The sequence below is a fragment of the Thamnophis sirtalis genome, unplaced genomic scaffold (assembly GCF_051295495.1).
Source record: "Thamnophis sirtalis isolate CommonGarterSnake01/CBP01778 unplaced genomic scaffold, rThaSir2_p1.2 scaffold_10, whole genome shotgun sequence".
NCBI classification, from domain to species: Eukaryota; Metazoa; Chordata; class Lepidosauria; order Squamata; family Natricidae; genus Thamnophis; species Thamnophis sirtalis.
The window spans coordinates 69,274,348-69,295,403 of record NW_028261390.1 but is presented as its reverse complement, the minus strand read 5'-3'; the positions used below and the strand labels follow the sequence as shown (position 1 = coordinate 69,295,403).

The 21,056-nt window shown below is 40.1% G+C and overlaps 1 protein-coding gene across 1 annotated transcript in view; it reads right to left on the bottom strand.

Annotated features, from left to right (window-relative positions):
• The window catches only part of WDR19 (WD repeat domain 19), a 44,856-nt gene that overhangs the window by 11,395 nt on the left and 12,405 nt on the right, over positions 1 to 21,056 (bottom strand). The window contains exons 11-29 of the mRNA XM_087724814.1: positions 19,598 to 19,770; positions 18,933 to 19,047; positions 17,867 to 17,973; positions 17,049 to 17,171; positions 15,361 to 15,510; positions 13,944 to 14,091; positions 13,164 to 13,368; positions 12,912 to 13,071; positions 11,971 to 12,081; positions 11,765 to 11,874; positions 10,207 to 10,264; positions 9,107 to 9,253; positions 8,376 to 8,458; positions 7,165 to 7,248; positions 5,637 to 5,783; positions 3,903 to 4,027; positions 2,628 to 2,740; positions 1,157 to 1,225; positions 494 to 571 (exon numbers count right to left, since the gene is read on the bottom strand). Coding sequence (XP_087580940.1) covers positions 494 to 571; positions 1,157 to 1,225; positions 2,628 to 2,740; positions 3,903 to 4,027; positions 5,637 to 5,783; positions 7,165 to 7,248; positions 8,376 to 8,458; positions 9,107 to 9,253; positions 10,207 to 10,264; positions 11,765 to 11,874; positions 11,971 to 12,081; positions 12,912 to 13,071; positions 13,164 to 13,368; positions 13,944 to 14,091; positions 15,361 to 15,510; positions 17,049 to 17,171; positions 17,867 to 17,973; positions 18,933 to 19,047; positions 19,598 to 19,770 — 2,306 coding nt within the window. The remainder of the gene's footprint in view (positions 1 to 493; positions 572 to 1,156; positions 1,226 to 2,627; positions 2,741 to 3,902; positions 4,028 to 5,636; positions 5,784 to 7,164; positions 7,249 to 8,375; positions 8,459 to 9,106; positions 9,254 to 10,206; positions 10,265 to 11,764; positions 11,875 to 11,970; positions 12,082 to 12,911; positions 13,072 to 13,163; positions 13,369 to 13,943; positions 14,092 to 15,360; positions 15,511 to 17,048; positions 17,172 to 17,866; positions 17,974 to 18,932; positions 19,048 to 19,597; positions 19,771 to 21,056) is intronic.

The window sequence follows — 21,056 nt, the reverse complement described above, 5'->3', positions numbered from 1 at the left end:
GCCTCTTGGTGCGTCTTACACTCCGAAAAAATACGGTATTTTTAAAAAGACACAGTTCAGTCTTTAGGTCAGAGGTGTCTAACCCTGACAACTTTTAAGACCTGTGGAGTCAACTCCAGGACTCCCCCAGCCAGAAAAAAACAGGCTGAAGTCATCCTTAGCTGTGTTAAAAATTATTCTCTTTGCTCTTAATATCAACATTTATCTAGAGAGGTCCACAGACCACTGGGAACAATACGAGGGCCTATCAGAATTCAAAATAAAAGGACAGTCATTCCAAATATCCATATATAGGAAAGGCACTGTAAATATTACAGCAAAGGCTCAACCTATGCTAATTTTCCATGGGTCGTATTTTGGCGTGTAGGGCCAGGCCTCCTGGTGCCCTAAGGTTAGAATCCTGAAATGGTTTCGCTTGCCAGTTTGAAAAAATTAAACGTGCTACAGATATGGTTGAGAAATAGGATGACGAGTTCGGGCTGGATGTCCGTACCTTTGGTATACCATCGTTCTCGCCCATAAGGTAATTGATCAGCTGGTCTGTCAGGGCTTCGTCCTTTGCTTGGCCCACCTGTTCCAAAAACAAGTGAATGGAACAACATCACAAAGGTAGGCAGAAATAATGGAATTATAAAGGCGAATTAAAATAGCATCAGCCTGCCACTTAGGAGGGAGCATTTGGTTCATACTGCATATTGAAAATCCATTGCATATTGAAAAATAACCAGTATGAATTTTGGTCTGAAACAAGAGCAGGATATAAACTGAAAAAGTGGTGTAAAATATAACTTTATGTCACATTAAATGTTACTGTAGTGGCGGCATTGAAGTTTGGTTTTTTTTTAAAAAAAAGGTCAGATGCATCAGTGGTGAAATTCAATTTTTTTTTACTACCGATTCTGTGGGTGTGGCTTGGTGAACCTGGTGTGGCTTAGTGGGTGTGGCAGGGGGAGGACACTGCAAAATCTCCATTCCCACCCCACTCCAGGGCTAGCCACAGGTGGCATTTGCTGGTTCTCCGAACTACTCAAAATTTCCGCTACCGGTTCTCTCAACAACTCAAAATGTCTGCTACCAGTTCTCCAGAACCTGTCAGAACCTGCTGGATTTCACCTCCGAGATGCATTTTTTTTCTTCCTAAATGACATTATCTTACCGTGTCAATTGCCATGTCTATGGCCATATTATCATCTGTGTTTGGACTTTTCAGAAAGTGCTTCAGTGCCTGGAAAAAAAAAGACGACATACCATTAAATGGCTAATAACTTATTTCCCCCACATCTTCCCTTCATGTGATCAGTGACATTTTAATAGCAAATTAGAATAACAATAATAGGAACAAGAGATAAGATTAGCACACGCTGTTTTCTACTAGAAAAAAACAGACTTTTTAAATATATATATATATTTGTTTTGTTTTATAAACAAAAATAAAATGCAAAACAGAAAAACAACAGAAAGAAAAAACATACACAAGAAAGGGGAAAAAATGACCTAAATATCAAATAAATTTAACATTAAATATATAGAATCCACCTTAGTAGTATGCTGAGAAAAAAAGATTTAAAAAATTCTCCTCCCCTTTGCATAATGGGCTACAAATAGTTATAAGGTTTTCCATCCCAATTTAACAAAAATATTGTATTAAATAAATATTCCAGGTGAGGGGATCTCTATTTGACAATCAAATCGATCCAACATCTGATCATAGTATATATGTAAAAAATAATAATAACTAGGTTATCCCAAACATTATACTAATGTTGAAATTCCTCTGTTAACCATCTGTTTTGGTATTTAACTTGTAGAAACATTTTGATGAAAAGGTGTCACATACATTACTTCAAATTTCAAATCAACTCTCATTCATAAAATCCAATCCGATCATTTGGCAAAATATTTATGGTGTTGGAAGTGATTCGTTTACAAGACAGGTATGTCTAAGAGTGAAGGAAGGGACGACATTTGAGTCACACATAGTCCTTGACTAATGACCATAATTAAGCCATAATTAATGGTCGTAATTAATGACCATTTCTTCTGCTAAGCAAGGCACCTAGGTGAGTTCTGTCCCATTTTACGACTTGCCGCAGTTGTTAAATTAGTTACACAGTTGTTAAGTGAATCTGGCTTCCCCATTGACTCTGCTTCTCAGAAGGTTGTAAAAGGAGAACAGATAACATGGGGATAGTCGAGGGCTATCTATGTAGCTGAAGAAGGAAGTTGTCTACTGATTCATATTTCTATTTATCACACTGAAAACTGACACCCGGAGATAGCTCTCTCTCCCCACCCATTCCATGTTTGATGAATTTCCTGGACAGGCACAGAACGACCAAACAGGAATTAAAGAGAATTAAAAGATAAAGCAAGAATTAAAGAGCCCTAGTGGCACAGTGGTTAGAATGCAGTTTTACAGGCTAATTCTGCCCACTGTCAGCAATTTGAATCTCACTAGGCTCAAGGTTGACTCAGCCTTCCATCCTTCCGAGGTCGGTAAAATGAGGACCCAGATTGTAGAGGTCATTTGATTGACTCTGTAAACTGCTTAGAGAGGGCTGTAAAAGCACTAGGAAGCGGCATATATAAGCCTAAGTGCTATTGCTATTGTTTAAAGTTGTACTAACCCTGGAATATTGACCACAGAGTAGGAAGAATTTGCCAGCCTGAAAATGCTTCTTTTCTCCCTCAAAATATAAGGCGATGCTTTGGAAATCGTCGTTCGTGGTTTCCTCAGAACCTGGAATGGGAAAGAAGCACCAAGAACATTACTCTTTCTTCCTGGGAGTGGACCAGCACACACCAAGCGAGGTTTGCAATGTCTTACACACACCAATTCCATCTCTTCTGAAAATATGTTCTTGGGCCTTTCACAAGGGGTTAGAATTATTTGGAAAGGTAGAAAAAAATTAGGCCGTCTCCAATCATTAATAAAGAATAATTTGCAAAAAAAAAATGTGTAGGAACCACTAACTTTACAATTTCTACCGTACTGCAATAGGATAGAATTTACCAAATAATAATGTAATGAAAATACTTAAGGAGTAAGTTGTGCTGTGCTTCCTAACAAACTATTTGGAATTAACAAAATGTTACACCTCATTAAAATTGCCTGCATTTAAAAGGTTCCTGAATAAATTTTCAACAGCAACATCCTAATGCCGTGGAGTCGTTAAAAGCTCATTTACTACTAAAAGGTTGAACCAGCAGCATCTGCAACAAACTGCGACGATGCCAACACAAAAAGTGTACAGTGACATCATTGCATAAATGTTGTCAGCCCATGCCTGGCTCTGAATGGCTCATGCGACAATGACACTGTTGTCGCTGTGTTGCAATCTGTTGCAAGTCGCCTAGAGTAGCCCCCACGGCGAGATAGGCAGCAACTAAAGTTAACCAATAAATAAATTTGTTCCTCTTGCTTCTTCTTCTACCTGCTCTGTAGAATTATCGTATTTTTCAGACTATAAGACGCACCGGTGTATAAGATGCATCAAGATTTCGAAGAGGTAAGTAAGAAAAACAAGTTTTTCTACTCCTCAGCCCCCAGAAGTACTCTGCAGGCTTCAGCAGGGCTGGCGAAAGGCAAAAACACCCCATTTTTGTGAAAAACAGGTGGAAAATGGACCGTTTTTTGCAAATACGGGGGCATTTTTACCTTCCCTCATCCCTGCTGAAGCCTGCAGAGTACTTATGAGGACTGGGGGGAAGGCAAAAAGTCTCAGTTTTTGCAAAAACTGGCCCGTTTTTTGCAAATATGGAATGCGGGGGCAGGGTTTCGGGAGGCCAAAAATGGCTGTATTCGATGTATAAGACGCATCAACATTTCCACACTCTTTCAGGGGGGAATAAGGTGTGTCTTATACTCCGAAAAATACTGTATATTCGGCTGCAATACTCACTGATGATGTCAGCATAGAGCTCCATCTTATTGTGCTGCTGAGCCAGGACGAAAGCTTCGTTGTTACACTTGGACATCACTAAAAACTGGATGGCAGACTCGTAATCCCCCAGCTGCAGAAAGAATCTAAGAAGAATAAAGGCTTCGTTATTTTTTAAAAAAAGGAAAAGTAAACAGAATTCCCAAAGCTTTATGTTCCCAAGCAGGCAATAACAATTCAAAACAGGAATGTGCAAACTTTGAATACAAAAACAACTGCCACAGAAGAGTTTTCTCATTCCACAAACTATCATCATCATCATCATCATCATCATCATTATTATTATTATTATTATTATTAAATCGATGTTAACACCTCTAGAGGCTGTCCAGGACTCTGCAATTTAAGACATACATACCTTGTAAATTATCTCTCTATTAAAAAAAAAACGCTAGAGGAATACTCTTGTTTCCAAAGTATGCTGACAGCAAGAACTCTCAAAATAATTAGCAGCAAAGCCAGCTAGAGATTCATGGGTTAATTGCTTTTTAGCTTGTGTAAATGGCAATCACACCAAGTTCAATTATACTGGATATATTTTTCAACAGAGAGGGGGGAAAATATACCACTGGGCTGTGCTTAAATATGAATTTAGGCTGCCCTCCCCTAAAGCATCCTGGGCACAAATATGGCAGCATCTTGCCCATCAGGAAAAATGCTGAGGAAAGCTAAGTGGGTAACAGTTGTGAATGTGTTGATTGTTCTAAAAATACAAGGCTCTGCGTTCCGTAGACTAGAGTGTTTAACCATTTTTCCAGGGATATCTGTTATGTCAAAAAAAAAAAGTCAGGAAGACAGCGGTGACTATGAGAATAAAGTCCCGCTCCATTTTGAAAAGCCCTATGATGTCAAAAAAAAAAGTAGGACATTGACTCTGTGGTCACAGCCACAATTTGGACTTTTGGACCCTCAGACTCACACAAGACACATACTTAGGGAGATTCAATTAATCCTGAAAATTATTCCTGCAACATTAGGAAATAAATACGTTGGGCTTTTTCTGGAAAACCAGAGTGATGATCTTACAGAAAACATGTGGTGACATTTACCAGAAGATATTTTAAGCATGGGAGTTAAAGACGACATTAGAAACTTAAGCTGACTCCATCTTAACTCCCTGGAAATGTAAGGTAGGGAAAGGAGAACACAGTTTTCCTTCCTTCCTTCCTTCCTTCCTTCCTGCCTGCCTGCCCTCTCTCCCTCCTGTCTCTCCTTCCTTTCTTTTCCTTCCTTCCTTCCCTCCTGTCTCTCCTTCCTTCCTCCCTCCTTTGTCTCTCTCCTTCCTTCCTCCATTAATCAGCTTCCTCCATTATTCAGCTTCCTCCATTATTCATTAAGAAGCTTCTTGGATTAGAAGTGAAACATCTTCAAGGAAAAAAAAGGAAGTCCAGTTGACTCTTGAAAAAGCCCGTTTTGGACAGCCATGACATGGATGACTGAGAATATCCATATATATTTATTTATTTATTTGTTCATTCATTCATTCATTCATTCATTCATCCATTCCTTCCTTCATTCATTCCATTCATTCATGTCAGTCTAATGTATCGCAACAGATTTAATTTGGTTGTATTCCTAAATCTACTAAATCATTCGTTTATATATCCCTAGTTCTATTAAATTATTAAAGAATGCACTCAATTCTTTAATGATTTCAGAGATCGTTAAATAATAACTAAATTATCATTCGATTACCTGGCTACCATCTTGGCTCCTTCCAGAGACTGGGTTTCCCGGACGATGCTCACAGCTTTTTCTGGATCGTTCAGGTGATCCAAATACAACCGGATCACGTTGTCCCACTGCTTAGCATTTTCGTAGGCCAAAACAGCTTCTTTGTATCTAGAAGGACATATATCGGGCATTAGTGTAAGTTCAACTGTGGCATGGGAATTTTAAAGCTAATTTTAAAGTTAAGTGTGTAAAAATATGGGCATTAAATAAATGTAATGGCACGTGGGAATGGCCTTGGGAGACGGGGCAAAGGGATGGGGAACAGACAAATAATAGAGCACAGAGCCTGTAGCTGCATAGTGGATGGAACAAGAGATCCTTAACATCTCAAGTTATAAAAGAGACAGTGTGAGAACTGTATTTTTAGACCTGCAAGATTCTGCTAATGTAGTTCTTACAATAAAGTAAATTTATCTTAACTTTTGTTCCCTGTTTGCCTACCTGGTAAGGCTGCCAATAAGCACACAGTTCATTGCCCTGGTTAACAGAGTTATAAATAACACTCTTCGTCATATTGAGTAGTTATGTCCAGTAATTTGCATTCAATCATAATCACTTTTGCATCTTAAAATCTTATTGGGTGTTATTTTGCAGCTGTTCAGACAGCATCTTAAATTAAGGTCTAATGCAGTATGAATAAGCTTTAACTGGGCTTTATATATTTGCCACAGTTTCTCAACATCAAACAGTACAATAATAATAAAGGAGAATATTTGTAGCTCAAGGTTGAAATAAGGAGCCCTTGGTGCTTTCTGAAGTTGGTTGCTTTTATTGAAGACATTTCATTGCCCAACTAAATAACTTCTTCAGTGCTAGTTGGTTAATGAATTATCTGCAAGAAAACAGCCAAGTTCAGGGAGCACCAAATACCTCTCAGTTCAGAATGAGGAGGAGGAGGAGGAGGGGGAGGAGGGGGAGGAGGAGGAGGAGGAGGAGGAGGAGGAGGAGGAGGAGGAGGAGATGATCGAGATCTTGTGGGACTTTCAAATACAGACAGATCGTCATTTGGAACACAACACACCAGATATCACAGCTGTCAAAAACTGAAACGTACAATTGATTGATATCGCTGTACCAGAATCGAAGAAAAAGAACTGGAAAAAAATCACTTAGTCGTCGAGGCGGTGGCATAGGAGAAAAAAACCACCCCTTCTTTATATTGTGTTGTTGCATTTGTGCCCAAGGAAGGCAGAGTTTCAACCACAATGTGGTGCTCATTGATCTTCTAAAACAGTGTTTCTCAACCTTGGCAACTTGAAGATGTCCGGACTTCAACTCCCAGAATTCCCCAGCCAGCGAATGCTGGCTGGGGAATTCTGGGAGTTGAAGTCCGGACATCTTCAAGTTGCCAAGGTTGATAAATACTGTTCTAAAAGGAGTAAAAACCTGTGGATTTTGTGGCTGCACCTCTAATCCCACTGAGCATAGCTGGGCTTCCTGACTGCTGGCATAGCAAAAATATTGGAACATTAACTCTAGGAAGGAGTACCTGCCATCTGCTTCCTTTGCTTTGGCATACTGAAGGTGTATTTTTGGAGAAGACACATGCTGTAGCAGCTCACCAACTTTGGTCCTAAACAACAGGAATAAATTATATTTTTTGAAGTTGAATTAAGTAGGCACATTTCTCCGTTCAGTTCGGTTCTATTCACTCCATCGGATCAAGCATAAAGATAATTTGCTTAATTACATTACGAGTCTCAAAACTTTATTTTTTTTAATGTTGTAACAATTTTATTAATTTAGGATATAATATACGGAAAAAAATGCAAAAGTCTCAAAACTTTAAAGGTGACTTTTAAATGAATTTGACTTCTCGTTTAGATACAGGTCTTGAATTAGAGATTTGAAGTGACAAAAAAGTGACTTTTTTCAAACGTACAACTGTTGCAGCATCTCTGTGGTCACGTAATCAAAATTCGGACACTTGGCAACTGACTCGTATTTATGACGGTTGCAGTGTCCTAGGGTCATGTGATCCCATTTCGATGAGCAAAGTCAATTGGGGGAGGCAGATTCCCTTAAGAACCGTTTTAATCATTTAACAACTGCAGTGGTTCACTTAACAACTATGGTGGGAAAGTTCGTAAAATGGGGCAAAACTCACTTAACAAATATCTCGCTTAGCAGTAGATATTTTGGGCTCAGTTCTGGTCATAACCCAAGGACTATCTGAATCGGACATTACTCCAAGAACTTATTTCAATGGGATTTTTAAAACAGTACAAAATAGTTAGCCTCATTGTGTGTCTTAATGCAATAATGCCATGGAACATGTATGCCTCACATCAAGAGGTATTTATCATGAGTTTTAGAATTCTTGGTTACGAAATGCCTATTTTGAAAAATCATTGTTACCGTAGAGACATTTATTTATTTTGTTATGCATCACCCAGATAACAATAGTTACTGAGAAACTGATCATCAAATAAATAAATATGAATAATAAAGCCCAGACTGGGCCAGGACCCAAGGACAGACATTATTCCAGTTTTATACCTTGAACCTCTTCAGAACTTCTGGGATAAAAATAAATAAAATAAAAATAAAATAAGAGTGCTCCAAAGCCACTAATTCAATTCCAGAGCCTGTAAATCTGCTGCAAATAAATTGCACAACACATGAGAATTAGCATATTCTAAAGTATTCATGGTTTGAAAGGCAAATAACAATAATCTGCAATTACAAAATAAGACTTACCAGTTTTTACATCGTATGTATACTGAAGCCGCTTTGTCGAAATATTGTCCTTTTTCATAAAGCTGGGCAGCTTCTGAAAATTGCTAAGGTATATAAAAAATAATAATACAGATGTTCAGCTTAGCATAATTCATTTTGTGAAAATTTTCTTAGTCTACAGGTGAAGTGGGGAACTATGGTCCTTTTAACATTTGTGGACTTCAGCTCCCAGAATTCCTGAGCCAGCCATGAATTCTGGGACTTGAAGTCCACAAGTCATAAAAGGACCAAGTTCCCATGCTGGCTCAGGAATTCTGGGAGTTGAAGTCCACAAGTTATAAAGGGGCCATAGTTTCTCTCCCCCCGCCCCCACTGGTCTACAGGTAGTGCTCCACTTGAAATTCATTTAGCAACCATTTGGAGTTACAACGGCACTGAAAAAAGTGACTTGACTGTTTTTCTGACTTACGACAAATTGCAGGATTCCCATCGTCACGTGATCAAAATTTGGGCGTTTGGAAACTGGCCCATATTTATGATGATTGCAGGAGTCACATGATCCCTTTTTGCAAACTTCCCCGTCAATGGGGAAGCCGGATTCACTTAACAACCATTTTTCTGGCTAAAAAACTGCTGTGATTCAATTAAAAACTATGGCAACCAAGGGTGTAAAATAGGACAAAATTCACTGTCTCGCTTAGCAACCAAAATGATAAGACGAGGAATATCTGTGGTACCCTTTATGAGCTTACTTTCATGCTCTCCAGAATAGCTCCGCAGTCTTTTTTTAACGTTCGGCTAGGATGCTTGATGGCTTGGTTAACGCCGCGCCGTATGTCTCCCATGCGAATTGCCATCTGCGCGACTCCGGCCAGGCAGGCCTCATCGTGTTCTTGGAACTGACAGTCAAGAGAAAGATGTAAAAATCGCAAGGAAGCCAAAAAGCACCATTTAAAAAGACGTCCTGTAAAATATAGAGCCATGCGGGTAGTCCTCGACTTACAACAGTGCGTTTCGTGACCGTTACGAGATTGAAAAAAGTGACTCGCGACCAGTTTTCACACTTAGGACCATTGCAGACTCATCCCCCCCCCCCCACGGTCACGTGATTTACATTTCGATGCTTGACATCTGACTCATGTTTATGACGGTTGCAATGTCCTAAGGTCATGAGATCCCTTTTGTGACCTTCGGGCAAGCAAACTCAACATGGAAGTCAGATTCACTTAACAACCCTGTTACTAACTTAACAACTGCAAGGATTCACTTAACAACTGTGGTGAGAACGGTCGTAAAATGGGACAAAATTCACTTAAGAACCATCTTGCTGAGCAACAGAAATGTTGGGCTCAAGGACTATCTGTATTAAAGATTAGCACTTAACTCTGTTCAGAATTATATATTCTACTTCACCTTCAAAATTGTATTGGTTCAAGTACATTTGTTCACACTGGATAACACCAGTAAATAACACCAATTCTGAAACACACCTACTAAAGAAAGACTATTCTGTTTCTCATGGAAAGAGGCCTCAGCAAAATAATTATTCCAAAAATCGCTATTTGTAAAAATAGTGCTACGAAGTACAGTTGAATCTACGTTAAGAACAAACTTATTTTCTTTGACAAATGGTGATAATAGTGTTTAGGTAAAAAAAAACTAAATCCGGAAATCGTAAAGATTTTATGCACTTGTAAGTATCTAACAGTCTGCTTCAATATCCACAGCTCAGTTGACCAAGTTTTGTAATATAGCCAAGGCACAATCAATTTTTAAATTATTTGAGATGATAAAGTTAATATAATTAGACATGTGAATATCCACCCGGAAGCCATCACCAAGAGTGGATTACCTTATTGTTGCCCGTGATTCCTTTTTCATAATGGGCCAAAGCATTCACGTAATCACTCCTAAAATTAAAAGTCAGCCAAGTTTAGAATCTTCTGAAAGGTTACAAAACAAAGAAGACATTGAAAGAGATTCTGGCAAGAGCGTTTGGAAAGAACACCCACCCACCCCCGGCGACAGTAGTAAAACTTGGAAAGAGGTCTTTGTGTTTATACTGATGTGATGTTGTTGATGTGCTTTGTGCCTTGAAGTAGGGAAGATGTAACACACCAAACTATTGAATGTTGCATCACATACAAATATACATCCCTATCTTTCTTGGGTATAAGGCAGGAGTCTGTGGCCTATTTGGAACTGGGCCACATGAGAAACGGCCCGATGCTCATGTGCAATTCTATTCACGTGAGGGCAGACTGGTGTGCAGTGCACGCCTGTGAGTGCCGGCCCACCATTCACATGGCCTGGTTCCCCTCTCCTCCCCCAGCTGGGCTGCTAAGCTGCAAAGGTTTGGGACCCCTGGTATAACAGACACGTATTAAGGGAGCCTGATGTCTGAATATTTCCCTGGCATTTGCAGTCATTAGACACACGAGATGTGGGACTGATTACCGAGTGATGCGGTGGCCTAGAGGCGGAGCTCTCGCCTCTCAACGTCCGCGCTGCTGCTGGCGGCCGCCATTTTGAAATGCGGCTTGAAATGTTCTCCAAATGGTGATTCGCGCCAAAATTAGCTGAGGCAGCAGCACGCGCTTAAAATCAAACAAATCAAGTGGCTTGGGCTTCTCGGAGCTCTGCCGCACACCGCCCCGCTGAAATTAGGCCGTTCTGTGCTTTTCTGGGCAAATCTGCCTCCACCCGGCTTCGACAATCAATTCCAGCAAATTAAACGTCACTGCGCTCTGTGGCAGAGCTGGGAGAAGACTGGAAGTCTGACTAGTGGAGTTCTTGAAGCTCACAGTTCAGTAACCAGCCCAGAATTTAAGTAGGGAACAAGCGTTTGAAACAGGCCCCAAGGGCTGTGAGTTCGATCCAAGGTAGAGGCAGATGTTTCTCTCTCTGGCCATGATGAGAATGTATCTGAATAAAACTCCGCACTGGCAACAGGAAGGGCATCTGGCCAGTAAACACCCAGCTCCATTCAGTTGCCCAGACTCAACCCCACAAGGGATTATGGGGTTATTAAAAGAGGATGATGTGGCACTGACTACTAACAAGGCTGGCTTCCATGAATGGTCAGATCCATTCATGGAAGTTTGGAGGAGGGCAGTGACTGACAATGAAAGCGCTTTGCTCATCAGTCCAATGGGCTTCTTTGTGCTGGCGATTGGCCATTTTGAGAACAGACTGCTGGGCCAGATGGGCCGGGGTCTCTCTCTCTCTAAGAAATAACCTATTTGCAGGAATCAAGAACTGCCTCAGTCTTGACACCGTAAAGATATTAAACGAATGCGAGGCTTTCTAATTCGAGGCTCTTGAAAATAGATTCTTATGGTTAATTCAACCACATAACCATCAAATTTGTTGTGCATCAAATATCTTTAGCCACTTCAGAGAGAACCTACGTGAATTCCAGCTGCACAGCATACTCCTTGGATATGAAGGGGATCTGATCCGGTGCCAAACGTTTAGCTAGCTGAAGAGCACTGTCCCACTGTTGCAAATCTCTCCTCATCTAATATCACAAATAGTACAGATTTTAACCAATTACGACGACCTTTTCCCAAGCAATACAGTATATATAAAGGGGTGGTGGTGGTTAAGCTTTTACCTCAAGCGCGGCAGTGGGAGAAGAAGAGGCCAGATATAAATCCTGAGCTAAATTAAAATTATTGGTGTACATGGCAAGATGTCCCGCTAAAAGATTGTGTTCTTCTATGCCCTGAAAAAGAAGACGTGGGCAACTCTCAAATTTTATTAAAATGGATGTAGTTCTATGATTAATTATTGTTATGTAGAAGTACAATAAACAACAACTAATGAAATAGAGAAACCAATATCTTGTGAGTTGCGTGCCAGCGAGACAAGTGGCATGTAAAGGGAAGGGAAAGAGGAAGTAAAAGAGGGGAGGGGAGGGGAGAGAAGAGGAGACTCAAATATAATTTTTCAAAAGGCACCAAGACTGTTTTTCTTTGATAAAGAAGATGCTTCGTTTCTCATCCAAGAAGCTTCATGAGACCTGGCAGGATGGTGGGGGCTAGAACCGATAAAGCTTCTTGGATGAGAAGTGAAATATCTTCTTCTTCTTCCTCAAAGGAAAAAAAAAACAGCATAAAGTGAAGAAATGCGCTGGATGAGAATGATGGACCGAATCTCTATCTGGTGCAGATATAGCAGGATAAAAAACCGATACATACAAGGAATCGTCACATTAAAAAGATTTAGCATTTTGAGAACATTTGAGCTTTGCTCGGTGGACGTTATTTTCAGTACAATGTCTCCAGGTTTATTTTTAATTGCTAAATTATCTCCTAAGGCAGTGTTTCTCAACCTTGGTGACTTTAAGTCCTGTGGACTTCAACTCCCAGAATCCCCTAGCCAGCATAGCTGGCTGGGGAATTCTGGGAGTTGAAGTCCACAGGACTTAAAGTCACCAAGGTTGAGAAACACTGTCCTAAGGGCATTTTTCAAAATTTTTAAAAATTTGAATTAAATGATTTTTTTTAAAAAAAAAAAACAGAATTGTCAATACTTAACCGCAGAAATCCATACCTTGATTTGCTCTAAGCACATAACCATTCCAACGTTTCTGCTTGTCCTGTACACCCGTATTGCAAATTCTGTTTCCATGTGATGAAGGCAGGCCTCGCCCAGCTCGTTCCAACTGGACACTTGGTTCAGATATTTGCATATCTCCCAAGCCTCGGCAAACCTAGGTCGGGCAACATTAAAACTTAACGACGAGGCTGAGGCCGCCTCCGTATGTTTGAAAATATTCCACGCTGCGATCAAGGGGCGACTCACCTTTTCAAAAGTAAAGTCTGGCTTAGCATTTGTTTCAATTCATCGGAGCTCTGGTCTTTTAGAGTGCCCAGAAAAGTATGTGTATTGAGGAGGATACTGTTGGTTTTCCCACTGTGAGTCTGACAGGTTAATTCTCCATTATATAAGAGCAGAGGTTTGTGTGAATAAGGAACTTTGGTTGTTCCTGCCAAGACCACCTTAGATCCTAGGAGAGAAAATGAAATAGAATTTGCAATTGGACCTCGACACCAAAGGATTATATTCCGAAGAAAAAGAGCATTGTTTTCAGTTTCTTACAACTAGTCTGTAAGCTTTCCAAATACCATGTAGAATTAAATCAGAGTCGAAGCCAAAACTGTGCTTAAAGTTCCAATTTAATAAAGCAGGCACGTTGGCATAGAGCTATGCGATTCCGACTCTGGAAGTTACATCAATAGCAATAGCAATAGCAATAGCAGTTAGACTTATATACCGCTTCATAGGGCTTTCAGCCCTCTCTAAGCGGTTTACAGAGAGTCAGCATATGAATGGCAAACAACAAAATAAACGAGATCAGAAATTCTACAGTTCTTCACTGTTGCACAGAAGAACATTATTATGATAAACGAGATACACAAACTAGCATATTATATGAGGTTCCCCCTCCCTCATTCCTGCACCTTTTTGTCTTTCTTCTAATCCTAATCCTTAAAGCTGTGAAATTCTGGTACTTTCTTGTTTCCTTATATTACCCTATAAAACTCTAAGGATCATTTGGAAATAACAATGCAGCTGCAATACCTTGTATGGTATCTTTATGAAAGACATAAGTGTATATTTTGTTATCGTCATAGACCACAAATACACCCTTATCCAGGGGCCAGTTTTCCCACAGAATGCCTTTGGTGGTTGGTTGCAAATTTGGAATTTCGAAGGCTGTATCGGTTACCTGCAAAGACAGCAAGGCAAAATTAGTTCGTAAATAAAGCCGGCCACAAAAGTTTCAAGTATGTGCTGCTTTTAGAGCATTGAGATGGGTATAGCTCCCGTTTCTGAGTTCACACACTTAAAAGAATTAGGAAGATATTAATCTCAGTTTATCTCATTAAAAGCATCCTGATCACAAAGGCAACAGGAAGACCAATACTGTTCACAGATATAAACCAAGATTGCTTTATTTTACATTCTTAACACTTTCCATTGTTAATCTCAAATGGGGATTTCCATGTTCTGCAGTTATATTATTTGTAAACGGATATATTTTATCCAAAGTGCATTTTAACCTTATCAATTGTATTCCAACCTATAACCAAAGCCATGATATTTAACTCTATTACATCACGGTCATTTCGATGCATCATCTACATACTTTAACATGAAAGAATCATTAAATGCTTAATATCCATTTCGCATGTATGCAGACCAATAGATAGATAGTCCTCGATGTATGATCATAAATTTTTGTTGTTAAGTGAGGCAATTGTTAAGTGAATTTTGACCCATTTTACGACATTTCTTGCTATGGCTGTTAAGTGAATCACTGCAGCTGTTAAGTTAGTACCATGGTTGTTAAGTGAATCTGGCTTCCCCATTGATTTTGCTTGTCAGAAGGTGGCAAAAGGGATCACATGACTACAGGATACTGCAACTGTCATAAATATGAGTCAGTTGTTAAGCGGCCAGATTTTGATCACGTGACCACAGGCATGCTACAATGGTTGTTAAGTGTGAAAAACGGTCACAGGTGACTTTTATTAGTTCTGTTGTAACTTGAGAGGACTAGTTCTATAGATCAATATCCAAAATCAGGACATAGAGGATGTTTTAATTGATATAAAAAGATTATTCTTGGTCATAAAATAAAAAAAACTTTCTCTTAATAGAGAAAGCTTTTATTTTATGAACAGAAATAATGCACTGTTATTTAAGTATAAAAAAATCGGGATAACATTGAAGTCTTTTCAGGAATATTGAAATCATTATCAAACTTTTCGTATAATGCTGACATAGAAATTCAGCTGCAATCTTGATCCCATAATTGGTAAGTTCTATTTAGAGGAAGAAGGTACATAGTTCATTGGGGGGGGAAAGTGTCAACAAATTTACATTATTTGGTAAAAGTCACATAGGAAATTACTGGGGTGGGGGGAGGTAAGAGTGCAATACATGTAGAAACCAACTGAAAATATATAAGGACAAAGGAAATGGAATGACTTACAGGACAGTAAACAAACCCATCGCTTTTGGCATCCACAAAAACTAATTTAGTTCCATTGGGATCTGGGAATATTTTTTTCACACCGACTGAATGCTGATACTTATTGACGTATTGCCAGTCTTCAATGTAAAAATATTGAATAAGGCCAGTCTAGGGAGAAGGAAAGGAAGGGAGAGTAAACAAATATAATAGTAAGAAATGAATTTATCAAAATATAAACCATGATTGTAAATGTATCATTTGTTCTCTATATGTGACTTGTAAAAGACTTTTAATCTGAAAAATGTACTGAATAGCAAACATATACGGTACCCTTCAAGATGTTTGTGTATATGTATGTATATATAATGTATACAAACACACACATAAAATATTATACATACATACACACATACATACATACATACAGTATGTGTGTGTGTGTGTGTATATATATATATATATATATATATATATATATATATATATATATATATATATATATATATATATATATATATATATATATATATATATATATATATATATGTTTTTATTTGTGCTGATAAATAAATAAAGGAAGACTAGTATAGATCTATTTCAAGCTATTTAGCTCTCATCAGCTAGCCATATCCTTACTGGGATTCGAATATATATATATATATAATGTATACACACACACACACACACACAAAGAATATTATATATATATATATATATATATATATATATATATATATATATATATATATATGTATGTATGTATGTATGTATGTATGTATGTATGTGTGTGTGTGTGTGTGTGTGTATGTATGTATAATATTTTATGTGTGTGTGTATAGATAGATAGATAGATAGATAGATAGATAGAGATAGAGAGAGAGAGAGAGAGAGAGAGAGAGAGACAGACAGACAGACAGACAGACACAACCCCTGGTATGCCCATATATGGGAGGAAGTTCACTGCTTCCATTCTCTGTCCATCGGCTCGTCACAAGAGACCATCCAGACAGAAACCCAATATTTTTACTGTTGCCTTTGTTACATTTGTGTAACAAAGTCTCCCTTTATTTATTTATCAGCACAAATACACACACACACGTATGTATGTATGTATGTATGTATGTATGTATGTATGTATGTATGTATGCATGTAATGTACACACACATATATAAAATAAAATATCTGAAGCTTCCGGAGCGCAAAAAATGGCCCTACGGGCAAACCAGAAGTTCAGGAATGGACTTCCAGCTGGCCCGTGGGCCCGTTTTTCACCCTTCAGAGCCTTCAGGAAGGCGAAAAACGGCCCTACGGACAACCCAGACTTCCAGTTTGTCCATAGGCCCATTTTTCGCCCTCCGGAAGCCGAAAAACAGGCCTAAGGGGCAAACCGGAAGTCACTTCCAGGTTGCCTGTAGGGCCATTTTTCGCACTCCGGAGCCTTCAGGAGACTTCCCTGAAGCTTCCGGAGGGCGAAAAACGGCCTTAAAAGGAGGCCAAAGTGAGCTGGTGCTGGAGCTGACAGGGCAACGCCTCGTGTCCCCCAACAAATGGCTCCATGGGCTACCTGTGGCATGCGTGCCATAGATTCGCCATCACGGTTCTATCAGTATCACAAACTCTATGACTGCCAAAAGATGGCAATAATACACATAGCAAAACAAGGCTGCTGTAATGAATGGGAGAGTGGGAACAGATCTATACTTACATCAGTACCGTAGATGAGGAATTCACTCGTTAAACAATGGCACAGAATTTTACTTTTATCATCTGTATCTGGGAACAGCCTCGTCTCCCGCTCCTCCTGAGTGTTTGAAGGTTCACTTTCTATCTAAAATAATAAGAACTTTTGGTTTCGGAATAAATAACCTAACAGGTTTTATCCGTGCCTAATTTCAATTTAAGGAAATCGGAAATCAACTTAATCTTTATCCTTTCTTTTTGTTAAAGGAAATCACAAACTGCCCTAAAACGTTCAGATTTTTCAAACCAAACGAATTAGAACAGGGGTGTCAAACTCAATTTCATTGAGGGCCACATCAGGGTTGTGTTTCCCCTCGGGAAGGCGAGGGCGTGGCCAGCTTGATGTCACTCATGTCGGGGGCACCTGTGGTGGTCGGAGCACTCTGCCACGTGGCCTTCTGAATTCTGTTTTCGCTGGCAGAGGCACCGCAGGCCGGTCCTTCGCTGTTTCCAGGGCAGCTTCATGGGCCAGATCTAAGCCCTCTGTGGGCCGGATCCAGTCCCCGGGCCTTGATTTTGACAGCCCTGAATTAGAGCTATGTGTTTGACCTGCAATTCTATCCTTTCAACTCACACGTTCTAGTGAATCTATCTTCTTGTTTTCTCACCTGCCACTAAATAACATTGGAAAATGTAATTTGGCTTTTCCACCTCGTAAATTTACTGTTGTCTGTGATATAACAGAAGTTTCTGGCTTAGTTTTCTGCTCGCAGTGTTTAAATGGGTCTGTTTATCCATACTTCCTACAAACTATAGGTGATTCAAAATTCTTAACACACTTACCATATGCAACTGGACTTTACCATCAAAAAGTGCAGCGGCATAATCAGAATTAAGACATATACTGGCTACTGTTCCCAGATATTCCATGTCCTTGAGCTTTTTTACTCCTGCAAAAAAAAATGTTTTTATACTTTAAAAAAAAAATTCAAAGCAATTTAAAATACCTCTGAACCTTTGATAAGCGTAGATTGAACTTGTGAAGCTTACGACTGTCTAACATCTGCAAAGATGAAATATCACAGCCTCCAGAGTGACAAATTCTGGTACAAAAGTTCAGGCAGTCCTCGGATTACAACAGTTCGCTTAGTGACTGTTCAAAGTTACAACGGCACTGAAAAAAAGTTACTTATGAGCATTTTTCATCTTTACGACCATTGCACATGGCTGTGTGATCAAAATTTGACCATGTGGTATAACTGACTCATATTTATGACGAATGCAATGTCCCCTTTTGCGACCACCTGACAAGCAAAGTCAAGGGGGAAGCCAGATTCGGTTAACAAACCAAGTTACCAATTTAACAACTGCAGCGATTCACCTAAGAACCATGGCAAGAAAGGTTGTAAAATGGGGCAAAACTCACTTAACGAATGTTTCACTTAGCAACAGCAATTTTGGGCTTAATCATGGCCGTAAGTTGAGGACTACCTGTAAAAGTAAAGGTTTCCCTGTCAGTCATGTGCTCATCTCCGTTCATTGGCTGAAGGAGGCAATGTTGTCTAAAATTTCTGTGATCATTTTGGCCAAGCACGAATATATACACCAAAGGCGCCCGGAACACAGTTATCTTCACACTGAGGTGGTACCTACTGATCTACTCACATACTTTTGAACTGCTAGGTGGGCAGGAGATGGGGCAAGGAACAGGAGCTCATCCTATTGTGCGGAACTCAGGTTTCGAATCCGGGCTGCCAGCTCTTCAGCTGACAAGCTCAGCGCCTTTAACCACGGAGCCTTGCTGTCCCCCCCCCCCCAGGTAAAAAACAGCACAGCATAAAACAATGACATTTGATAAGCTGAGTGAGGAGAGCCTCCTGAGAAATAAGGGAACCAGTGATATACTTACTGCTCTCTCCGAGGACATAAAACCATGCCCGATTATTCATGCCCACAGCCAAGTGGTAGGGCCCAACGGCAACAAAGTTGGGCTCAACTTCAACAGAAACTCTTATCGGTGGTTCCTGTCAGGACAGACAGATTAACAGAGTCGGAAGGGACCATGCAGGTCTCGTCCAACACCCCCCCCCCCACCGCCCAAGCAGAAGACCCTACACCAGGGGTGTCAAACTCGCGTTGTCACGGCGTCGTCACATGACGTATCACGACTTTTTCTCCCTTCGCTAAACCAGGAGTGGGTGTGACCCAGCATGTGAAACATTCGGCCCGTGGGTCGCAAGTTTGACAGCCCTGTCCTACACTATTTCTGACGGAGGGCAGTCCAGTCTCTTCTTGAAAGCCTCCAGGGACGAAGCTCCCACAACTTCCAAAGGCAACTTCTGTTCCTTTGGTTGATTGTTCTCACTGTCAGGAAATCCCTCCTAATTTCCAGGTTGAATCTCTCCTTGGTCAGTTTCCATCTATTATTCCTTGTCTGGCCTTTGGGTGCTTTGGGAAATAGCTTGACCCCCTCCTCTCTGTGGCAGCCCCTCAAATGACCACATGGCTTGTCCCGAGGACTGAGGCGGCTAATTTATCCCAACTGGAACTTTATAAACGAATAAAGCATCATACACTTTCAACGTAGTTGGCCACCGTGACCTCGAGAAGGGAGGTGAGGTAGGCGATCCTTGTGCCATACGAGGCTCCGAGGATGGGAAGGTTGGTTAAGAACACGTGGATGAATCCTCGCTTGGTAGACACCGCCAACAACTGTCCATCGTCCGTCCATGACAACTGATCTAGACCTAAAATATTAACGATGTCACGTTGAATAGTTACGTTTGTCTTGGAAAGCCAAAAAAACAAAACAAAAATGAAGGTCTTACGCAAAAGTACATTTTCCACCCCCTATATCTTTGAGCTGCTTCTGTCTGGATGTTGTATTTCCAACTCATCCAATGACTGGCAGATTAGAAAAGATTCTTAAGGAATAACTTTTATCATGCGTATGCTCGATTTACTTACTTACAAGTCTATATCCCCCAACAGGTTTTACACAAACACATTAGAATAGCAGAGTTGGAAGGGACCTTGGAGGTCTTCTAGTCCAACCCCCTGCCTAGTCAGGAAACCCTATTCCATTTCAGACAAATGGCTATCCAACATCTTCTTAAAGACTTCCAGTGTTGGGGCATTCACAACTTCTGGAGGCAACTTCTGTTCCACTGATTAATTGTTCTAACTGTTAGTAAATTTCTCCTCAGTTCTAAGTTGCTTCTCTCCTTGATTAGTTTCCACCCATTGCTTCTTGTTCTGCCCTCAGGTGCTTTGGAGAATAGTTTGACTCCCTCTTCTTTTTGGCAACCCCGAGATATTGGAAGACTGCTATCATGTCTCCCCTAGTCCTTATTTTCATTAAACTAGACATACTCAATTCCTGCAACCATTCTTCAGTTTTAGCCTCCAGTCCCCTAATCCTCTTTGTTGCTCTTCTCTGCACTCTTTCTAGAGTCTCCACATCTTTTCTACATCGTGGTGACCAAAACTGGATGCCGTATTCCAAGTGTGGCCTTCCCAAGGCTTTATAAAGTGGTATTAACACTTCACGTGATCTTGATTCTATCCCTCTGTTTATGTAGCCTAGAACTGTGTTGGCTTTTTTGGCAGCAGCTGCACACAGCTGGCTCAAATATAAATGGTTGTCCACTAGGATTCCAACATCTATAAAACTAAAGTAAATACTTAAATATGAAAAATCTCTGAAATTCTAAAAGGACATGGTAGAAAGGAAGGTTTAATCCCTCTGCCAAACAGTCACGAAGAGGGAACTTATCTCAACCTCACCAGACATTTATTTCACACTAAGGATCCCATCTTTAGAAAAATCCTAACTTGGTGCGATTTCCAAAAATGGGAATCCTGCAGGATGGACTGAACAAAAAGAGGCGGTCCTTCAGGTAGTTTGGGTCTAAGATATTGTTCGGTTACGGTTTCTTACTTATTCTGCAGAAACAGACCTTCTTTTAAAGACCTTAATTACGGTACATAGGTAAGGAGGACTCCTGAAATTCCTGAGCTCTGCCAATCTAAT